Source organism: Seriola dumerili, unplaced genomic scaffold (assembly GCF_002260705.1).
Source record: "Seriola dumerili isolate Sdu_G_001 unplaced genomic scaffold, Sdu_1.0 BDQW01000138.1, whole genome shotgun sequence".
Lineage (NCBI taxonomy): Eukaryota > Metazoa > Chordata > Actinopteri > Carangiformes > Carangidae > Seriola > Seriola dumerili.
The window spans coordinates 7,135,616-7,153,419 of NW_019174393.1; the positions used below are offsets into that span (position 1 = coordinate 7,135,616).

Below are 17,804 nucleotides of genomic sequence, written 5' to 3' on the forward strand. Positions count from 1 at the left end.
ATGTTCCCTTTGTCAACAGTGACCCCTGCTGACCATTTCACTCAAGTACAGTTAACTCCATTCCATTCCTGTTAACGGGGAGTGACCAAAACACATAACCCTTTGATTGTATTTGTAAAAATATTATTTTCAATTGCTTAATATCTTAATAAGTGTTGTGTTTTCTCTGACATTCTGTAATTGTATGCCCTTTTATCCACAGTAACAATATAGATGTAGAAAAATTGGAGTAGGAATAAACACATGTAGACGTTGGTTTGCTTTTTAACTAATTTATTGAATTCTTCTGTTTTGAGAGTAAATATAAATGTGCTTGATAAGATCTTAAATCTTGTAAACAAATGTAGAAAAGTTAGCTGATCATAATGCATTAAAAACAGTACTAGTAACATTTGTAGCACTACTTCCTTTTTTAAAATAGTGAAATGTACGTCATTCATTGTTTTTAAAAATCTTCTCCGATATAATGGTTTTATTTTTAACCAGTAAAAATGCAGCAAAAACTTCTTCCATCAGGAGTTGCTGGTAAAATTTTCAACCAGACTGAGGTAAACATGTTGGTATTGCACAGATCCTCATGATCCTGTCCTGACTTCATCTGTACTGAATCAAATACTCAGGATATATTTGATTTGAATCAAAAATAACAAAAATATTTGGATGCTTTTTAACATCCACACAGCTGTCGTGAGAGTTTTCAGGACTTCGATCATCAGGTTTTCGGAAATCAGATTGTCCAACAATTGATTTTCCGATCATCACCCGAGCCAAAAATACTATTTTAGTGTCTCTGAGTACACTTCCAGTTCCTCCGACATACAGTGGCAATGGATCCGTGCTGCTCTTGCTGTATTTATCTGCATATGTTGCATGTTTTGCAAAATATACTCCTAAATAAAAACAAGGAAAGTCAGATCAGCTGAGGGAATTCTGGTGAGACCAACTTAAATAATCATTTATATTGTATATTCTGTTTATTGTTGAACAGACAGTTGTTACTGAATAATTAAATCTACCTTTGCCATATACGTTGCCATGTTGTCCAGCTAGCCGTACATCAAAGTTATACTTGCAAATGCTGTCGACATTTTTGATATCCGTCCCATGAAAGAGTCTCCGCTCTTGAATTTCTTTGACACCTTGAATCCTCATTAACTGTTTCTTTTTGCTTTGACACAAACAAAGAAAAATACAATTTTAGTGACAAAAGAGGGGAATGATGAAAGGAATGGAAAGAGGTCATGTTAAAGACCTTCTTACCAACAATACATTTCCCAGAGGTCCAAATTCTGTATCCTGCTGATTGATACGATGGATCTGTCCAAAAGCCCATCTTCCCTAACATAACCTGCCACAGTGTTGTACTCAGGGGTGAGGTCATTCAAAGGGATTAACTGTAAGATAAATTAAGAATACACATTTAATAAAGTCTTCAGTTGAAAAGAACAAACATGAAAACATATGGTATATATTTTGAATTGCAAAGCCTGTGTCTAATTTTTTATGAATATGAACATACTTCTTCCTGAGAAATTGGTTTAGCTGGCTCAACGGTGATGCTAATACATCTTACAGCCTTACCTTGCCTGACTGAACTATGATGTTTTTATGAAGTTTTTTCTGCCTTACTTTACTATGACGTTTTTATGACTTTGTATGCCTTAATGTAATATGACAATTTAATGACTTTTTATGCCTTACTATACAATGACGTTTTTATGCCTCACTATACTATGATGTTTTTATGACTTTTTATGCCATACTATACTATGATGTTTTTTACCTTAATATACGGTGACGTTTTTATGCCATACTATACTATGATGTTTTTTACCTTAATATACGGTGATGTTTTTATACCTTACTATACTATAACATTTTTTTCACATTTTCTACCTTGACATTTCTATGCCATACTTTATTATGGTGTTTTTTCACTTTTCATACCATACTATTGTATGTCGTTTTTTTCACTTTTTAGGCCTTACTATACTATAACATCTCTTGACCTTCAATGCCTTACTATACTATGACGTTTTTTCACTTTTTTGCCATACTATACTATGTGGTTCTTTTCACTTTTTAGGCCTTTCTACATTATGATGTTTTTTGACCTTTTATGCCGTACTGCAGCATGTTGTTTATATAACTCTTTATGCACTATTATACAATGACGTTTTCTCACTTTTTTTAGCCATCCTATAGTATGTTGTTTTTTTCACTTTTTAGGCCTTACTATAGTATGTCGTTTTTTAAATTTTATAACATACTATACTGTGGTGTTTTTTTCACTTTTTATGCCTTCCTATACTATGACGTTTTTTCACATTTTTGCTATACTATACTATGTCATTTTTTTCACTTTTTAGGCCTTTCTACATTATGACTCTTTATGCATTATTATACAATGCCGTTTTCTCACTTTTTAGGCCATTTTATACTATGACGTTTTTTTCACTTTTTATGCCATACTGTACAATGTAATTTTTTTCACGTTTTAGGCCTTTCTAAATTATAACTCTTTATGCATTATTATACAATGACATTTACTCACTTTTTTTGCCATTTTATACTATGATGTTTTTTCACTTTTTATGCCATATCATACTGCCTTATCATTGCCTTATCATGCTGTGTCGTTTTTTTTAATTCTTATGCTTACTATACTATGACGTTTCTATGCCCTACTACATTATGTAGTTTATTCATCTTTCATGCCATATTATAGTATGTCGTTTTTTTCAATTTTTTGGCCTTACTATATTATGCCATTTTTATGCCCTAATATACTTTGTAGTTTTTTCACTTTTTATGCCATACTATACTATGTATTTTTTTTTCACTCTTTCGGCCTTACTATACTTTAACGTCTTTTGACCTTCGATACCTCACTGTAGTATGTAGTTTTTTCAAATTTTATAACATACAATACTATGGTGTTTTTTTTCACTTTTTATGCCTTCCTATACTATGGTTTTTTCAAGTTTTTGCCATACTATACTATGTCATTTTTTTCACTTTTTAGGTCTTTCTACATTATGACTCTTTATGCATTATTATACAATGACGTTTTCTCACTTTTTTTGCCATTTTATACTATGATGTTTTTCCACTTTTTATGCCTTACTATACTATGACGTTTCTATGCCGTACTATAGTATGACGTTTTTTCACTTTTGAGGCCGTACTATACTATGATGTTTTTTCAAGTTTTTGCCATACTATACTATGTCATTTTTTTCACTTTTTATGCTTTTCTACATTATGACTCTTTATGCATTATTATACAATGCCATTTTCTCACTTTTTTTCCATTTTATACTATGATGTTTTTTTCACTTTTTATGCCATACTATACTATGACGTTTTTTGTTTTTCATGCCATACTATACTGTGATGTTTTCCCACTTTTTATGCCTTACTATACTATGATGTTTCTATGCCCTACTATATTATGTAGTTTTTTTCACTTTTTATGCTTTTCTACATTATGACTCTTTATGCATTATTATACAATGACGTTTTCTCACTTTTTTTGCCATTTTATACTATGACGTTTTTTTCACTTTTTATGCCATACTATACTATGATGTTTTTTCGTTTTTCATACCATACTATACTATGATGTTTTTTCACTTTTTATGCCTTACTATACTATGAAGTTTCTATGCCATACTATAGTATGTCATTTTTTCACTTTTTAGGCCTTACTGTACTATGACGTTTTTTCAAGTTTTTGCCATACTATACTATGATGTTTTTCCATTTTTTATGCCTTACTATACTATGACGTTTCTATGCCCTACTATACTATGGTGTTTTTTTTCACTTTTTATGCCTTTCTATATTATGACTCTTTATGCATTATTATACAATGACGTTTTTTTCACTTTTTATGCCATACTATACTATGTCATTTTTTTCACTTTTTAGGCCTTTCTACATTATGACTCTTTATGCATTATTATACAATGCCATTTTCTCCCTTTTTTTCCATACTATACTATGACGTTTTTTCGTTTTTCATGCCATACTATACTATGATGTTTTTCCACTTTTTATGCCTTACTATACTATGACGTTTCTATGCCCTACTATATTATGTAGTTTTTTTCACTTTTTATGCCTTTCTACATTATGACTCTTTATGCATTATTATACAATGACGTTTTCTCACTTTTTTTGCCATTTTATACTATGACGTTTTTTTCACTTTTTATGCCATACTATACTATGACGTTTTTTCGTTTTTCATGCCATACTATACTATGATGTTTTTCCACTTTTTATGCCTTACTATACTATGACGTTTCTATGCCCTACTATATTATGTAGTTTTTTTCACTTTTTATGCCTTTCTACATTATGACTCTTTATGCATTATTATACAATGACGTTTTCTCACTTTTTTTTGCCATTTTATACGATGACGTTTTTTTCACTTTTTATGCCATACTATACTATGACGTTTTTTCGTTTTTCACACCATACTATACTATGATGTTTTTCCACTTTTTATGCCTTACTATACTATGACGTTTCTATGCCATACTATAGTATGACGTTTTTTCACTTTTGAGGCCTTACTATACTATGACGTTTTTTCAAGTTTTTGCCATACTATACTATGTCATTTTTTTCACTTTTTAGGCCTTTCTACATTATGACTCTTCATGCATTATTATACAATGCCATTTTCTCACTTTTTTCCATTTTATACTATGACGTTTTTTTCACATTTTATGCCATACTATACTATGACGTTTTTTCGTTTTTCATGCCATACTATACTATGATGTTTTTCCACTTTTTATGCCTTACTATACTATGACGTTTCTATGCCCTACTATATTATGTAGTTTTTTTCATCTTTCATGCCATACTATAGTATGTCGTTTTTTCAATTTTTTGGCCTTACTATATTATGCCATTTTTATGCCCTAATATACTTTGTAGTTTTTTCACTTTTTATGCCATACTCTAGTATGTAGTTTTTTTTCACTCTTTCGGCCTTACTATACTTTAACATCTTTTGACCTTCGATACCTCACTGTAGTATGTAGTTTTTTCAAATTTTATAACATACTATACTGTGTTGTTTCTTTTCACTTTTTTTGCCTTATCATACTGTCGTTTTTTTTAATTTTTATGCTTACTATACTATGACGTTACTATGCCCTACTATATTATGTAGTTTTTTCATCTTTCATGCCATATTATAGTATGTCGTTTTTTTCAGTTTTTTGGCCTTACTATATTATGCCATTTTTATGCCCTAATATACTTTGTAGTTTTTTCACTTTTTATGTCATACTCTAGTATGTAGTTTTTTTTTACACTTTCGGCCTTACTATACTTTAACGTCTTTTGACCTTCGATACCTCACTGTAGTATGTAGTTTTTTCAAATTTTATAACATACAATACTATGGTGTTTTTTTTCACTTTTTATGCCTTCCTATACTATGGTTTTTTCAAGTTTTTGCCATACTATACTATGTCATTTTTTTCACTTTTTAGGTCTTTCTACATTATGACTCTTTATGCATTATTATACAATGACGTTTTCTCACTTTTTTTGCCATTTTATACTATGACGTTTTTTCACTTTTTATGTCATACTATACTATGACGTTTTTTCGTTTTTCATGCCATACTATACTATGATGTTTTTCCACTTTTTATGCCTTACTATACAATGACGTTTCTATGCCATACTATAGTATGTCGTTTTTTCACTTTTGAGGCCTTACTATACTATGACGTTTTTTCAAGTTTTTGCCATACTATACTATGTCATTTTTTTCACTTTTTATGCTTTTCTACATTATGACTCTTTATGCATTATTATACAATGCCATTTTCTCACTTTTCTTCCATTTTATACTATGACATTTTTTCACTTTTTATGGCTTACTATACTATGACGTTTCTATGCCCTACTATATTATGTAGTTTTTTTCACTTTTTATGCCTTTCTACATTATGACTCTTTATACATTATTATACAATGACGTTTTCTCACTGTTTTTGCCATTTGATGACGTTTTTTTTCACTTTTTATGCCATACTATACTATGACGTTTTTTCGTTTTTCACACCATACTATACTATGATGTTTTTCCACTTTTTATGCCTTACTATACTATGACGTTTCTATGCCATACTATAGTATGTCGTTTTTTCACTTTTGAGGCCTTACTATACTATGACGTTTTTTCAAGTTTTTGCCATACTATACTATGTCATTTTTTTCACTTTTTATGCTTTTCTACATTATGACTCTTTATGCATTATTATACAATGCCATTTTCTCACTTTTTTTCCATTTTATACTATGACGTTTTTTTCACTTTTTATGCCATACTATACTATGACGTTTTTTCATTTTTCATACCATACTATACTATGATGTTTTTCCATCTTTTATGCCTTACTATACTATGACGTTTCTAATGTATAAATAGNACTTTTTATGCTTTTCTACATTATGACTCTTTATGCATTATTATACAATGCCATTTTCTCACTTTTTTTCCATTTTATACTATGACGTTTTTTTCACTTTTTATGCCATACTATACTATGACGTTTTTTCGTTTTTTATGCCATACTATACTATGATGTTTTTCCACTTTTTATGCCTCACTATACTATGACGTTTCTATGCCCTACTATATTATGTAGTTTTTTTCAATTTTTATGCTTTTCTCCATTATGACTCTTTATGCATTATTATACAATGACGTTTTCTCACTTTTTTTGACATTTTATACTATGACGTTTTTTTCACTTTTTATGCCATACTATACTATGACGTTTTTTCGTTTTTCATGCCATACTATACTATGATGTTTTTCCACTTTTTATGCCTTACTATACTATGACGTTTCTATGCCATACTATAGTATGTCGTTTTTTCACTTTTGAGGCCTTACTATACTATGACGTTTTTTCAAGTTTTTGCCATACTATACTATGTCATTTTTTTCACTTTTTATGCTTTTCTACATTATGACTCTTTATGCATTATTATACAATGCCATTTTCTCACTTTTTTTCCGTTTTATACTATGACGTTTTTTCACTTTTTATGCATTATTATACAATGACATTTTCTATGCCCTACTATATTATGTAGTTTTTTTCACTTTTTATGCCTTTCTACATTATGACTCTTTATACATTATTATACAATGACGTTTTCTCACTTTTTTTGCCATTTTATACTATGACGTTTTTTTTCACTTTTTATGCCATACTATACTATGACGTTTTTTCGTTTTTCACACCATACTATACTATGATGTTTTTCCACTTTTTATGCCTTACTATACTATGACGTTTCTATGCCATACTATAGTATGTCGTTTTTTCACTTTTGAGGCCTTACTATACTATGACGTTTTTTCAAGTTTTTGCCATACTATACTATGTCATTTTTTTCACTTTTTATGCTTTTCTACATTATGACTCTTTATGCATTATTATACAATGCCATTTTCTCACTTTTTTTCCATTTTATACTATGACGTTTTTTTCACTTTTTATGCCATACTATACTATGACGTTTTTTCGTTTTTTATGCCATACTATACTATGATGTTTTTCCACTTTTTATGCCTCACTATACTATGACGTTTCTATGCCCTACTATATTATGTAGTTTTTTTCACTTTTTATGCTTTTCTACATTATGACTCTTTATGCATTATTATACAATGACGTTTTCTCACTTTTTTTGCCATTTTATACTATGACGTTTTTTTCACTTTTTATGCCATACTATACTATGACGTTTTTTCGTTTTTCATGCCATACTATACTATGATGTTTTTCCACTTTTTATGCCTTACTATACTATGACGTTTCTATGCCATACTATAGTATGTCGTTTTTTCACTTTTGAGGCCTTACTATACTATGACGTTTTTTCAAGTTTTTGCCATACTATACTATGTCATTTTTTTCACTTTTTATGCTTTTCTACATTATGACTCTTTATGCATTATTATACAATGCCATTTTCTCACTTTTTTTCCATTTTATACTATGACGTTTTTTTCACTTTTTATGCCATACTATACTATGACGTTTTTTCGTTTTTTATGCCATACTATACTATGATGTTTTTCCACTTTTTATGCCTCACTATACTATGACGTTTCTATGCCCTACTATATTATGTAGTTTTTTTCACTTTTTATGCTTTTCTACATTATGACTCTTTATGCATTATTATACAATGCCATTTTCTCACTTTTTTTCCATTTTATACTATGACGTTTTTTTCACTTTTTATGCCATACTATACTATGACGTTTTTTCGTTTTTTATGCCATACTATACTATGATGTTTTTCCACTTTTTATGCCTTACTATACTATGACGTTTCTATGCCCTACTATATTATGTAGTTTTTTTCATCTTTCATGCCATACTATAGTATGTCGTTTTTTCAATTTTTTGGACTTACTATATTATGCCATTTTTATGCCCTAATATACTTTGTAGTTTTTTCACTTTTTATGCCATACTCTAGTATGTAGTTTTTTTTCACTCTTTCGGCCTTACTATACTTTAACATCTTTTGACCTTCGATACCTCACTGTAGTATGTAGTTTATAATATGATGTTTTTTTCACTTTTTATGCCTTACTATACTATGACGTTTCTATGCCCCACTATATAATGTAGTTTTTTTCACTTTTTATGCCTTTCTACATTATGACTCTTTATGCATTTTTTTTGCCATTTTATACTATGACGTTTTTTTCACTTTTTATGCCATACTATACTATGACGTTTTTTCATTTTTCATACCATACTATACTATGATGTTTTTCCATCTTTTATGCCTTACTATACTATGACGTTTCTAATGTATAAATAGTCATATGAACAACATACTGCAGTAAGGCATTAAAAGTCATAAAACGTCATAATGTATAAAAGGCCTAAAAAGTGAAAAAAACAACATAGTATGGTATGTTATAAAATGTGAAAAAAGGACATACTATAGTGAGGAATTAAAAGTAAAAAAAACACCATAGTATAGTTACGCCTAAAAAGTGAAAAAAACTACATAATATAGTATGGCATAGAAACGTCATAGTATAGTGAGGCATAAAAAGTGGAAAAACATCATAGTATAGTATGGCATGAAAAACGAAAAAGCATCATAGTATAAAATGGAAAAAAAGTGAGAAAACGTCATTGAATAATAATGCATAAAGAGTCATAATGTAGAAAGGCATAAAAAGTGAAAAAAACATCATAGTATAAAATGGAAAAAAAGTGCATAAAGAGTCATAATGTAGAAAGGCATAAAAAAGTGCAAAAAACTACATTATATAGTAGGGCATAGAAACGTCATAGTATAGTAAGGCATAAAAAGTGGAAAAACATCATAGTATAGTATGGCATGAAAAACGAAAAAACGTCATAGTATAGTATGGCATAAAAAGTGAAAAAAACATCATAGTATAAAATGGAAAAAAAAGTGCATAAAGAGTCATAATGTAGAAAGGCCTAAAAAGTGAAAAAAATATGACATAGTATAGTATGGCAAAAACTTGAAATACGTCATAGTATAGGAAGGCATAAAAAGTGAAAAAAACACCATAGTATAGTATGTTATAAAATTTGAAAAAACTACATACTATAGTGAGGTACCGAAAGTCAAAAGACGTTAAAGTATAGTAAGGCCGAAAGAGTGAAAAAAAACTACATACTAGAGTATGGCATAAAAAGTGAAAAAACTACAAAGTATATTAGGGCATAAAAACGGCATAATATAGTAAGGCCAAAAAATTGAAAAAACGACAAACTATAATATGGCATGAAAGATGAAAAAACTACATAATATAGTAGGGCATAGTAACGTCATAGTATAGTAAGCATAAAAATGAAAAAAAACGACACAGTATGATAAGGCAAAAAAAGTGAAAAGAAACAACACAGTATAGTATGTTAAAAAAATTTAAAAAAGGTACATACTATAGTGAGGCATCGAAGGTCAAAAGATGTTATAGTATAGTAAGGCCAGAAAAAAGTGAAAAAAACGTCATAGTATAAAATGGAAAAAAAAGTGAGAAACATACTATACTATGGTGTTTTTTTCACTTTTTATGCCTTCCTATACTATGCTATTTTTTCAAGTTTTTGCCATACTATACTATGTCATTTATTTTCACTTTTTAGGCCTTACTATACTATGATGTTTTCTCACTTTTTTTTCCATACTATACTATGTCGTTTTTTTTTCACTTTTTATTCCTTACTATCCTATGACGTTTTTATGCCCTCCTATACTATGTAGTTTTTTCACTTTTTATGCCATACTATACCCCTTTTGTTTTTTTTTTCACTTTTAAGGCCTTACTATACTATGACGNTGTTGTTTTTTTTTTTTCACTTTTAAGGCCTTACTATACTATGACGCTTTTCTTTGACTTTTGTCTTACTATTGGATGTTTTTTTTATGACTTTTATGCCCTGATATACTCACTTTTACTTTTATGCCATATTACACTAAGTCGTATTTTTCACTTTTTAGGCCTTACTATATTATGTCTTTTTTTGACTTTTCATGCCTTATTATAGTATGTATTTTTTCACTTTTTATAACATACTATACTATTTTTTTTCACTTTTTATGCATTACTATACTGTCGTTTTTTCACTCTTGATTCCTTACTATACTATGAACTTTTTTATGCCCTACTATACTATGTAGTTTTTTCAATTTTAATGCTTTACTATAGTATGTTGTTTTTATGACTTTTTATGCCATATTATACTATGAAGTTATTTCACTTTTCATACCTTACTATAGTATGATGTTTTTATGACGTTTTCATGCCCTACTATTCTTTGTAATTTTTTTCACTTCTTAGGCCTTATTATATCAGGTGGATTTTTCACTTTTTAGGCCTTACGATACTATGACGCTTTTTGACTTTTTATGCCTTACTATACTATAATGTTTTATGACCTTTTTTTGCTTCACTGTAATGTGACATTTTTATGCCTCACTATACTATGACATTTTTCTGATATTTATGCCTGACTACACTAGGATGTTTTTATGCCTTACTATACTATGATGTCTTTATGCGGTTTTATGCTTCACTATACTATTATGTTTTTATGATATTTTATTCCTGACTATACCATGACGTTTTTATGACACTTCATGCCTTGCTATACTATGATTTTGTAATGCTTTACTTTACAATACAATGATGTTTTATGCCTTATTATTCTATTATGTGTTCATGACTCACCATACTATGACATTTTTATGCTTTACTATAATATAATTTCTTCATGACTTAGTATACTATGACTTATTTATGACTAACTATACTATGACTTATTTATTAAATTAGATGTTACCAAATTTTTCATCTATATGAGGACGTATTATAAGATGTAAAGTTATAACATATCCATATTATATTATATTATATATTATATATATTATTTATTTATTCATTTCTTTGTTTTTTTGTAGCTAATGTATTGACTTTGTGTATGAAATATGCTTAAATGACACTTCTTCTCTCTCAGACCAGAGAAAGAACCCCATAATTCCTTGGTCATGATTTGCTCTACTAAATAGTTTTTTACACATTTCTGTCATTGTCACCTGATATGGAAATGTAGGATCAACCATCTCCCAGAACACAGGAGCAGCAGTGTAACAGGAACAACTGTAGGAGGAGAGTTTGCATAGTGCTGACAGTTTCACTTTCATTTTACAGGAAACAATACTTAAGACAGACCTATCCACAACTCTGTGTTGTACGTTTGAATTATGTTACATTTATGCGTTTTAAGCCTCATTTCACCTTCTCTCAATGTTGTAGCTTCGTTGGATTCGTCTTTGCCTTCCTGTGGGGATGTCTGTCTGTAACATTTCTGTATACAAACACATAAATCACATCATACAAGTTCTTCATATCTAAACAAGGTCCTAATGTGAAAAAAATGTACTCAAATACCCAAGAAATCGATCTTGCTGTGACAGTCAGATGAAGATGTATTTAAGACTCCTTTTGAGTTTCTTAGGTAATATTTTTCAATATCCTCACTCTGAAGGGGGTTATTGGGATCATCCTACAGGGTAGACAGAAGGTAATAGACTGCTCTCAGACAATCAGCCCTATATACATTTTGTAAAGTAACAGCTTGAATGTGATCTAAAGAAAAGTACCAAACCATTTACCTCAAATTTGTGCCACCTTCCACAGTCTGCCAGGTAATACCAGCACCATGGGATGTCTGATGTGTCCATGTATTCCACTTCCTCATTGCACCACATAGTCCCGAGACAGAATTTATTAGATTATATCACAACAAAAGCTAAATAAATACGTTTTAAAAGTGACCTTACTCTCTCTGATTTGCTCAGGTAGCTACTGAAGTTGACAGTGGTGTTTCCTACTCATATGACTCATCATTCATAGCCACGCCTTCTGAGGTAGGCGGGATTTCTCACTTATGAATGCAAGAGGACACTGCTACCTGCAAGGCAATTGTTAACAAACTTCTCTGAAAGATGTTCTACAAGAAAAAAATGATGATGCTTATGTTTAAAAGTTTATTAATTCAAACATGTGCAAATTACAGACATACATATAGCTTCACACACCCCTACTCACTCAAACACACACACAGCTGTAGTGTCATGACTGAAGACATTGGGTTGTTTTCTTCACTTGTCCGCATTTACAATAAGGAAATGCAAGAGTTTCTCAAGATCCATTCTTGTACTGTTACAATACCTTGTGGTAAACTTATAGAGACTCGATTGCGCAAAAACACACAAACACAATCATACAATGAACTCAACAACTGCACACAGCAAAGCAATATTACATTGTGTGGTTATTTTCATTACAGTACTATACATGTGCTGGCTACATTAATTCTTTTTTTATACATTTACACAAGGTGCAAACATTTCCTGCTTATTCCTTATAGAAAGATGTTAGCAGGTGGTGGTGACGTCACACTCAGATGATATGAATCCACATGTAATGCTAAAACTTAAGTTTATGTCATTGTGACACAATCACAAAACCTTTCATGGAAAGGGGGAAAAGTGCACTGATGCATGGTTTAAAAAAAATCAGAGGTAGAAGTGTTTTTATGAATAAAAACAAAAAACAAAAATCCATGCCTACATAATACATTGTACTAGGTACACACAGATGTTGATGTCACTAATAGACCACGGTGCTAAATGAGTGAGCGGGAACATGTTGTGTGTTTTTGATTTTTGTCATTTGGAATTCCGTCTACATGACTTGTAAATAAGCTCATGCGTGGCACTGTGGATGTAATGGAAGGGCTGTGGCTGATGGCAGGACATCACCTATAACCTACAGGCTGCGAGTGCCGCTCTTAGTTTAAACAACAGATATTGAACAAGCAAGCACAGATTCTGCATTTAATACAAAATTGCCACACAGATTCATCTTCGGTCAGTGTTTTCACACTTTTTACGTCACAGAAACATTCCAGCCACAAGGTCCTGTCTTAGAATAGACTGTACAGTATACAAACTGCACAAAGTCTTTATTGTCTTCTCGATTATCCAATATCCCCAAAGGCACTTTAGATGACCCATGCTCCAGTTATGTCTTTTCAATTTCATCCCGTCATCTGATTCTGTATCCGAAATATTTCCATGTTTGAGATCCAGCCTCTATAGAAAAGCACATATCTTCTTGTTAGGCGTCAGTAGAACTCAATCAGATACTCTGGGTAAATCTGATTGCTGTCAAAAATTACATAAATCTTTGGGTTGGCCATATCGTCCACACAGCTGTCGTAAAAGTTGGTGAAGCTGGCATCCTTGGAGGGTGGTCTGCAGTACATAGGATGACCCACTGTGTATTCTCCAACAAGCACTCTGGCCAGGAACATGGTTTTATACGGCGGCTCACTAGCAAATATTGGTGGGGCAAGTCCATGTCTTTGCAGGGTTGTGTTGTGCTTCCCTGTGGTGTGACAGAACTTACTGGAGTATTTGGCATCCCGGGCAAAGTAGCTCCCTGGAAGAGAGAAGTGTGAAGACAATGTTAGACTCAAACAAAAAAAAAATATAGTGAATTGTTTCATGATGTTACATCACAACACAGAGGGATCTACCTTTGCCATAGACATCACCATGGCTTCCTGTCAGCCGCCAGTCAAAGTTAAAAGTACATATAGCTTGTATGTTGCTGTGTCCTGTGCCATGAAACAGCATTCGTTCCTCAATATCCAATGTGCGCTTGACTTTTCGCAACTGTGTTTTCTTCCTTAGGGGAGAACCAAGTAATGACAACACAACACAGAGCACTGATCAACACTTTGTTGCTGGATGAGTGCATTTTCAAGCGACAAAGAACTAGAGGGATGTGCTCAAAACTACGGCATAACTGACTTTCATAGACAAAGACACACTTTGTGGTTTGAGATGTTGCAGCACAATCAATTAAATGTTTCTGCAAAGACAAGAATGCCCTGACCTTGGTTTGATGCTGTTTATTTATTTTAAAGGAAGAGAGACTTTTGACTGTGGAGCTGCTGGAGAAAAGTACCATTGTATTTCTCTCAGAATGTCTCATGGACGGCAAATCAGAATCAAATCAGATTGCAATCACCAAGTGCATCAAAGCAGAATCCCCTGCTAACCCAAAATATAAAGCACTAAATGGTCTTGCACCTCAGTACCTAACAGACATGCTAATTACCTACACACCAGCAAGAACCCTCAGGTCCACAAACACTAGTACACTAGTCATTCCCCGCACCAAAACTCAGGAAGGGGAGGCTGCATTTTCTGTTTATGCCCCACGCAGGTGGAACAGTTTGCCTGAGGCAGTAAAGACTGCCCCGTCAGTCAATCTTTTTAAAAATAGGTTAAAAACTTTTCTCCTCTTAACAGCGTTTGATTGAATGTGTGTGCGTGTGCGTGTGCGCTTGTCTACTCTGTGCTATTTGTATTGTTTGTTATTGTTTTGTTGTATGCTGTAAAGCGCATTGTGTCTGCCTTGTGCATGAAATGCGCTCTATAAATAAATAAAGTAAGTAAAGTAAAAGAGCCCTCTGGACACTATGCAGTACACACACAATAGTTCAACAATTTGCTACCTGCAGAAGAACTCCCATAAGTCCAGGTTCTGAATCCTCTGGATGGATTTGATTGGATGGTCCATTGTCCTTTCATACAGTCTGGCTACTTCTTTAAACTCATATGTGTCTCTACCAAGCTGGATGAGCTGCAAAATCACAATCACGCATGAGTAAAACATCAAAAACTGCCAAAGCTTGGTTGGAAATTTGAAATAAATAATGTAGGAGTAGTAAACAACTGCAGAGTGAGACTATGTTTTTTATGTTAATTTAAATATAATATAGAAACATTCATGTTATTTTAGTTCCAGTCACAATGGTCAGATTTTGTTCCCATGATCAGCGAACTTACTGGAAAAGCTTTACATGTTAATACAGTTGCAGTATACTGTACATGAACTGTGTAATTATAGAAATATTTAGTGTAAACTTATATATGAAAAGGTATGTGTAAACGCTAGTTCCGACAACGGGTATGTGAACCAAATTAGTGTACGTCACAGCATTGTGTGTTGTGTTATGTTACTCACCTGATAGGGCTCATCTGTATTGATTCTCTCCCAATGACAAGGAACAGGCAAGGCAAGATTATCACAAATAAACCTGACACATTAAGTGAAAGAGAGATTGTTACAACAACACAAGACTGAGAACATTTGTGTCACGTTATTGCACAAGTGTCACTTAGGAAAAGCTTGCAAAAAAAGAGAGCCACATTCTATGGTATGTGTATCTGATGGAGAAATCCTCTTTATTCTTTCACCAAAACTGAGGGTCAGCAGCAGGGAAGCTCTCTGCAGAGCTGATGGGAATTTAGGGCTTTCCTCAAGGCAAAAGTTCTCTGCATGTTCACTTTTACCACCAAATCTTACCTGAAGCCAGTCGCAGAGTGGAGGGAGCGTTTGATTGGCCGCTGCTTCCCAGTTGTGACATTGATCTGTCGCATAACTGGCAAGGAATTTAATTCAGATAAGGCCTACAGAAATTTATATTCACATACAATTTTTAAAACAGGATTAACTTTAATACAATATAACTTATCCTCACCAAAATTCTACTACTACTTTCCTCCCAAGATTTTTATGGCTGAATATTCTAAAATAAAATAGCTTTAGTTCTACTTGCACTGTGCAGTGTCATGCAAAAAGTTGCTCTCTCATCATCATACCTGAAAAGTCCAGTCTGTACGTATACTTTGCCGTGTAGAATTCCATAATGCCGCGTTGGTTTCTGTTGTAGCACTGCTCAATCTGAGCACTGGTCACAGAGCAGGCTGCACTGGGATCAATCTGACAGGGAAATTGAGTAAAAATTAATGAGTCTATTGGAGAACGGAAATGATTATTCAATTAATCAGTTAGTGGATGGAGACAAAATTAAGTGGCAACTAATTAGACGTAAGTTCATCACTTCAGTCATTCCAGCTTCTCCGTTATGATTGTTTGCTACGTTTCTTTGTTTTATGTGATAGTAAATTGCTTATCTTCCAATTTGGGTCAATTTGAAGATGTCATCTTATACTTAAGGAAACCAGTTTTATTATCTAACATTCTAAAAACAATCTATTAAATTATGTATAATTAATGCAAATAATTGTTAATTGCAGACCTAGTCTAATGTTTAGGCAACTAATGATTATTTTCATTATCAATGAATCTTTCAATTATTCTCACAATTAATTATATGGTTGATAAAATATCTGAAAATTGGAGAAAAAAATGCCCATCACTACATCCTAGAGTACATGGTGACATCTTCAAATGTTTTATCCGACCAACAGTTCAAAACCAAACAATTATTAAAATTTAAATGAAGTCACACCAAAAAAAGCAGAGACAGCCATCAAATGTTTGGCATTTTTTCTTAAATTGCAGCTCTGCTGATGTTTAACTGTACGCAGTGGTAATGGGAGAAAGGATCACCGAGGGAGGGGCAATAGGCGGGGAATACACAGTGTAAAGACTGTTAGAAAGTGTATTGTCATGTCCCGTGAACTACCTCAAACATATGCCACACTCCACACTCAGCCAAGTAGAACCAGCACCAGTTGGGCTCTGAGGTGTCCATCTCCTCAATCTCAGTGGACTCCTCCTCTGACGATCTGATGGCTAACATAGCTAAATCTGCAATTAATAAGTGAAAACACGCGAACACACTTAGGCAAATCGCAGCTAAAAAATTAAAGGAAGGTATGGGGAGGGGGGTGTGGGGTGTGGGGAGGGTGAGGGGGGTGGGTGCGTTGGGGCAAGATGATGTTTTATTCGTCGGACAAACCTAACGTCAAGGAGATGTTTTTAAGCCATGGTCGTGAGGGCATTTCATCCTGTTAACAAATTCAAATAATACAGGAACTTGCCATATCGAGCTAGCTATCATTAGCGGCTGCCGCACCCGACTCCTCTCAACTCTACGGGTGTCTTACCAGTTTTCAGCCTGTCTCTAATTGGCTCCCTGTCCTTATTGGGAAATAAATCCTTCATGCATTATTAATAAAGCACCAGAAAAATCGCAAAGTCGGCACGAGAATAGATGACTAACGCTGCATAACATTTTCGTCTTCCTGTGCGTTGTTTACTTTTATTTCCTGGTTCGTCACGCACTGTACGTTAATGCGTCAATATGATGTAACTCCTCCCTTTGACGCCGAGCTTTACTACCCTCAGTTTGTTCTGT

General features: G+C 32.6%; 2 protein-coding genes across 3 annotated transcripts; both read right to left on the reverse strand.

Moving 5' to 3' along the window:
• Positions 1 to 267: 267 nt before the first annotated feature.
• On the reverse strand, positions 268 to 12,417 carry LOC111224943 (poly [ADP-ribose] polymerase 11-like). Its single transcript, XM_022749649.1, has 7 exons — positions 12,232 to 12,417; positions 12,008 to 12,122; positions 11,855 to 11,924; positions 11,653 to 11,716; positions 1,261 to 1,394; positions 1,017 to 1,168; positions 268 to 890 (listed from the first exon to the last, which is right to left on the reverse strand). The coding sequence occupies exons 1-7, from the start codon at positions 12,325 to 12,327 to the stop codon at positions 595 to 597; spliced, it is 927 nt and encodes a 308-aa protein (XP_022605370.1). The 5' UTR covers positions 12,328 to 12,417; the 3' UTR covers positions 268 to 594.
• A 212-nt stretch (positions 12,418 to 12,629) lies between these two features.
• Positions 12,630 to 17,680, reverse strand: LOC111224852 (poly [ADP-ribose] polymerase 11-like). 2 transcript variants are annotated; one of them, XM_022749535.1, is made up of 9 exons: positions 17,406 to 17,680; positions 17,130 to 17,254; positions 16,300 to 16,420; positions 16,004 to 16,079; positions 15,662 to 15,734; positions 15,150 to 15,277; positions 14,163 to 14,314; positions 13,803 to 14,065; positions 12,630 to 13,716 (listed from the first exon to the last, which is right to left on the reverse strand). In XM_022749535.1, the coding sequence occupies exons 1-9, from the start codon at positions 17,446 to 17,448 to the stop codon at positions 13,516 to 13,518; spliced, it is 1,182 nt and encodes a 393-aa protein (XP_022605256.1). In that variant the 5' UTR covers positions 17,449 to 17,680; the 3' UTR covers positions 12,630 to 13,515. The 2 variants fall into 2 exon arrangements, with proteins under 2 accessions (XP_022605256.1, XP_022605257.1); XM_022749536.1 differs by having other exon boundaries at positions 13,627 to 14,065.
• Positions 17,681 to 17,804: the final 124 nt, after the last annotated feature.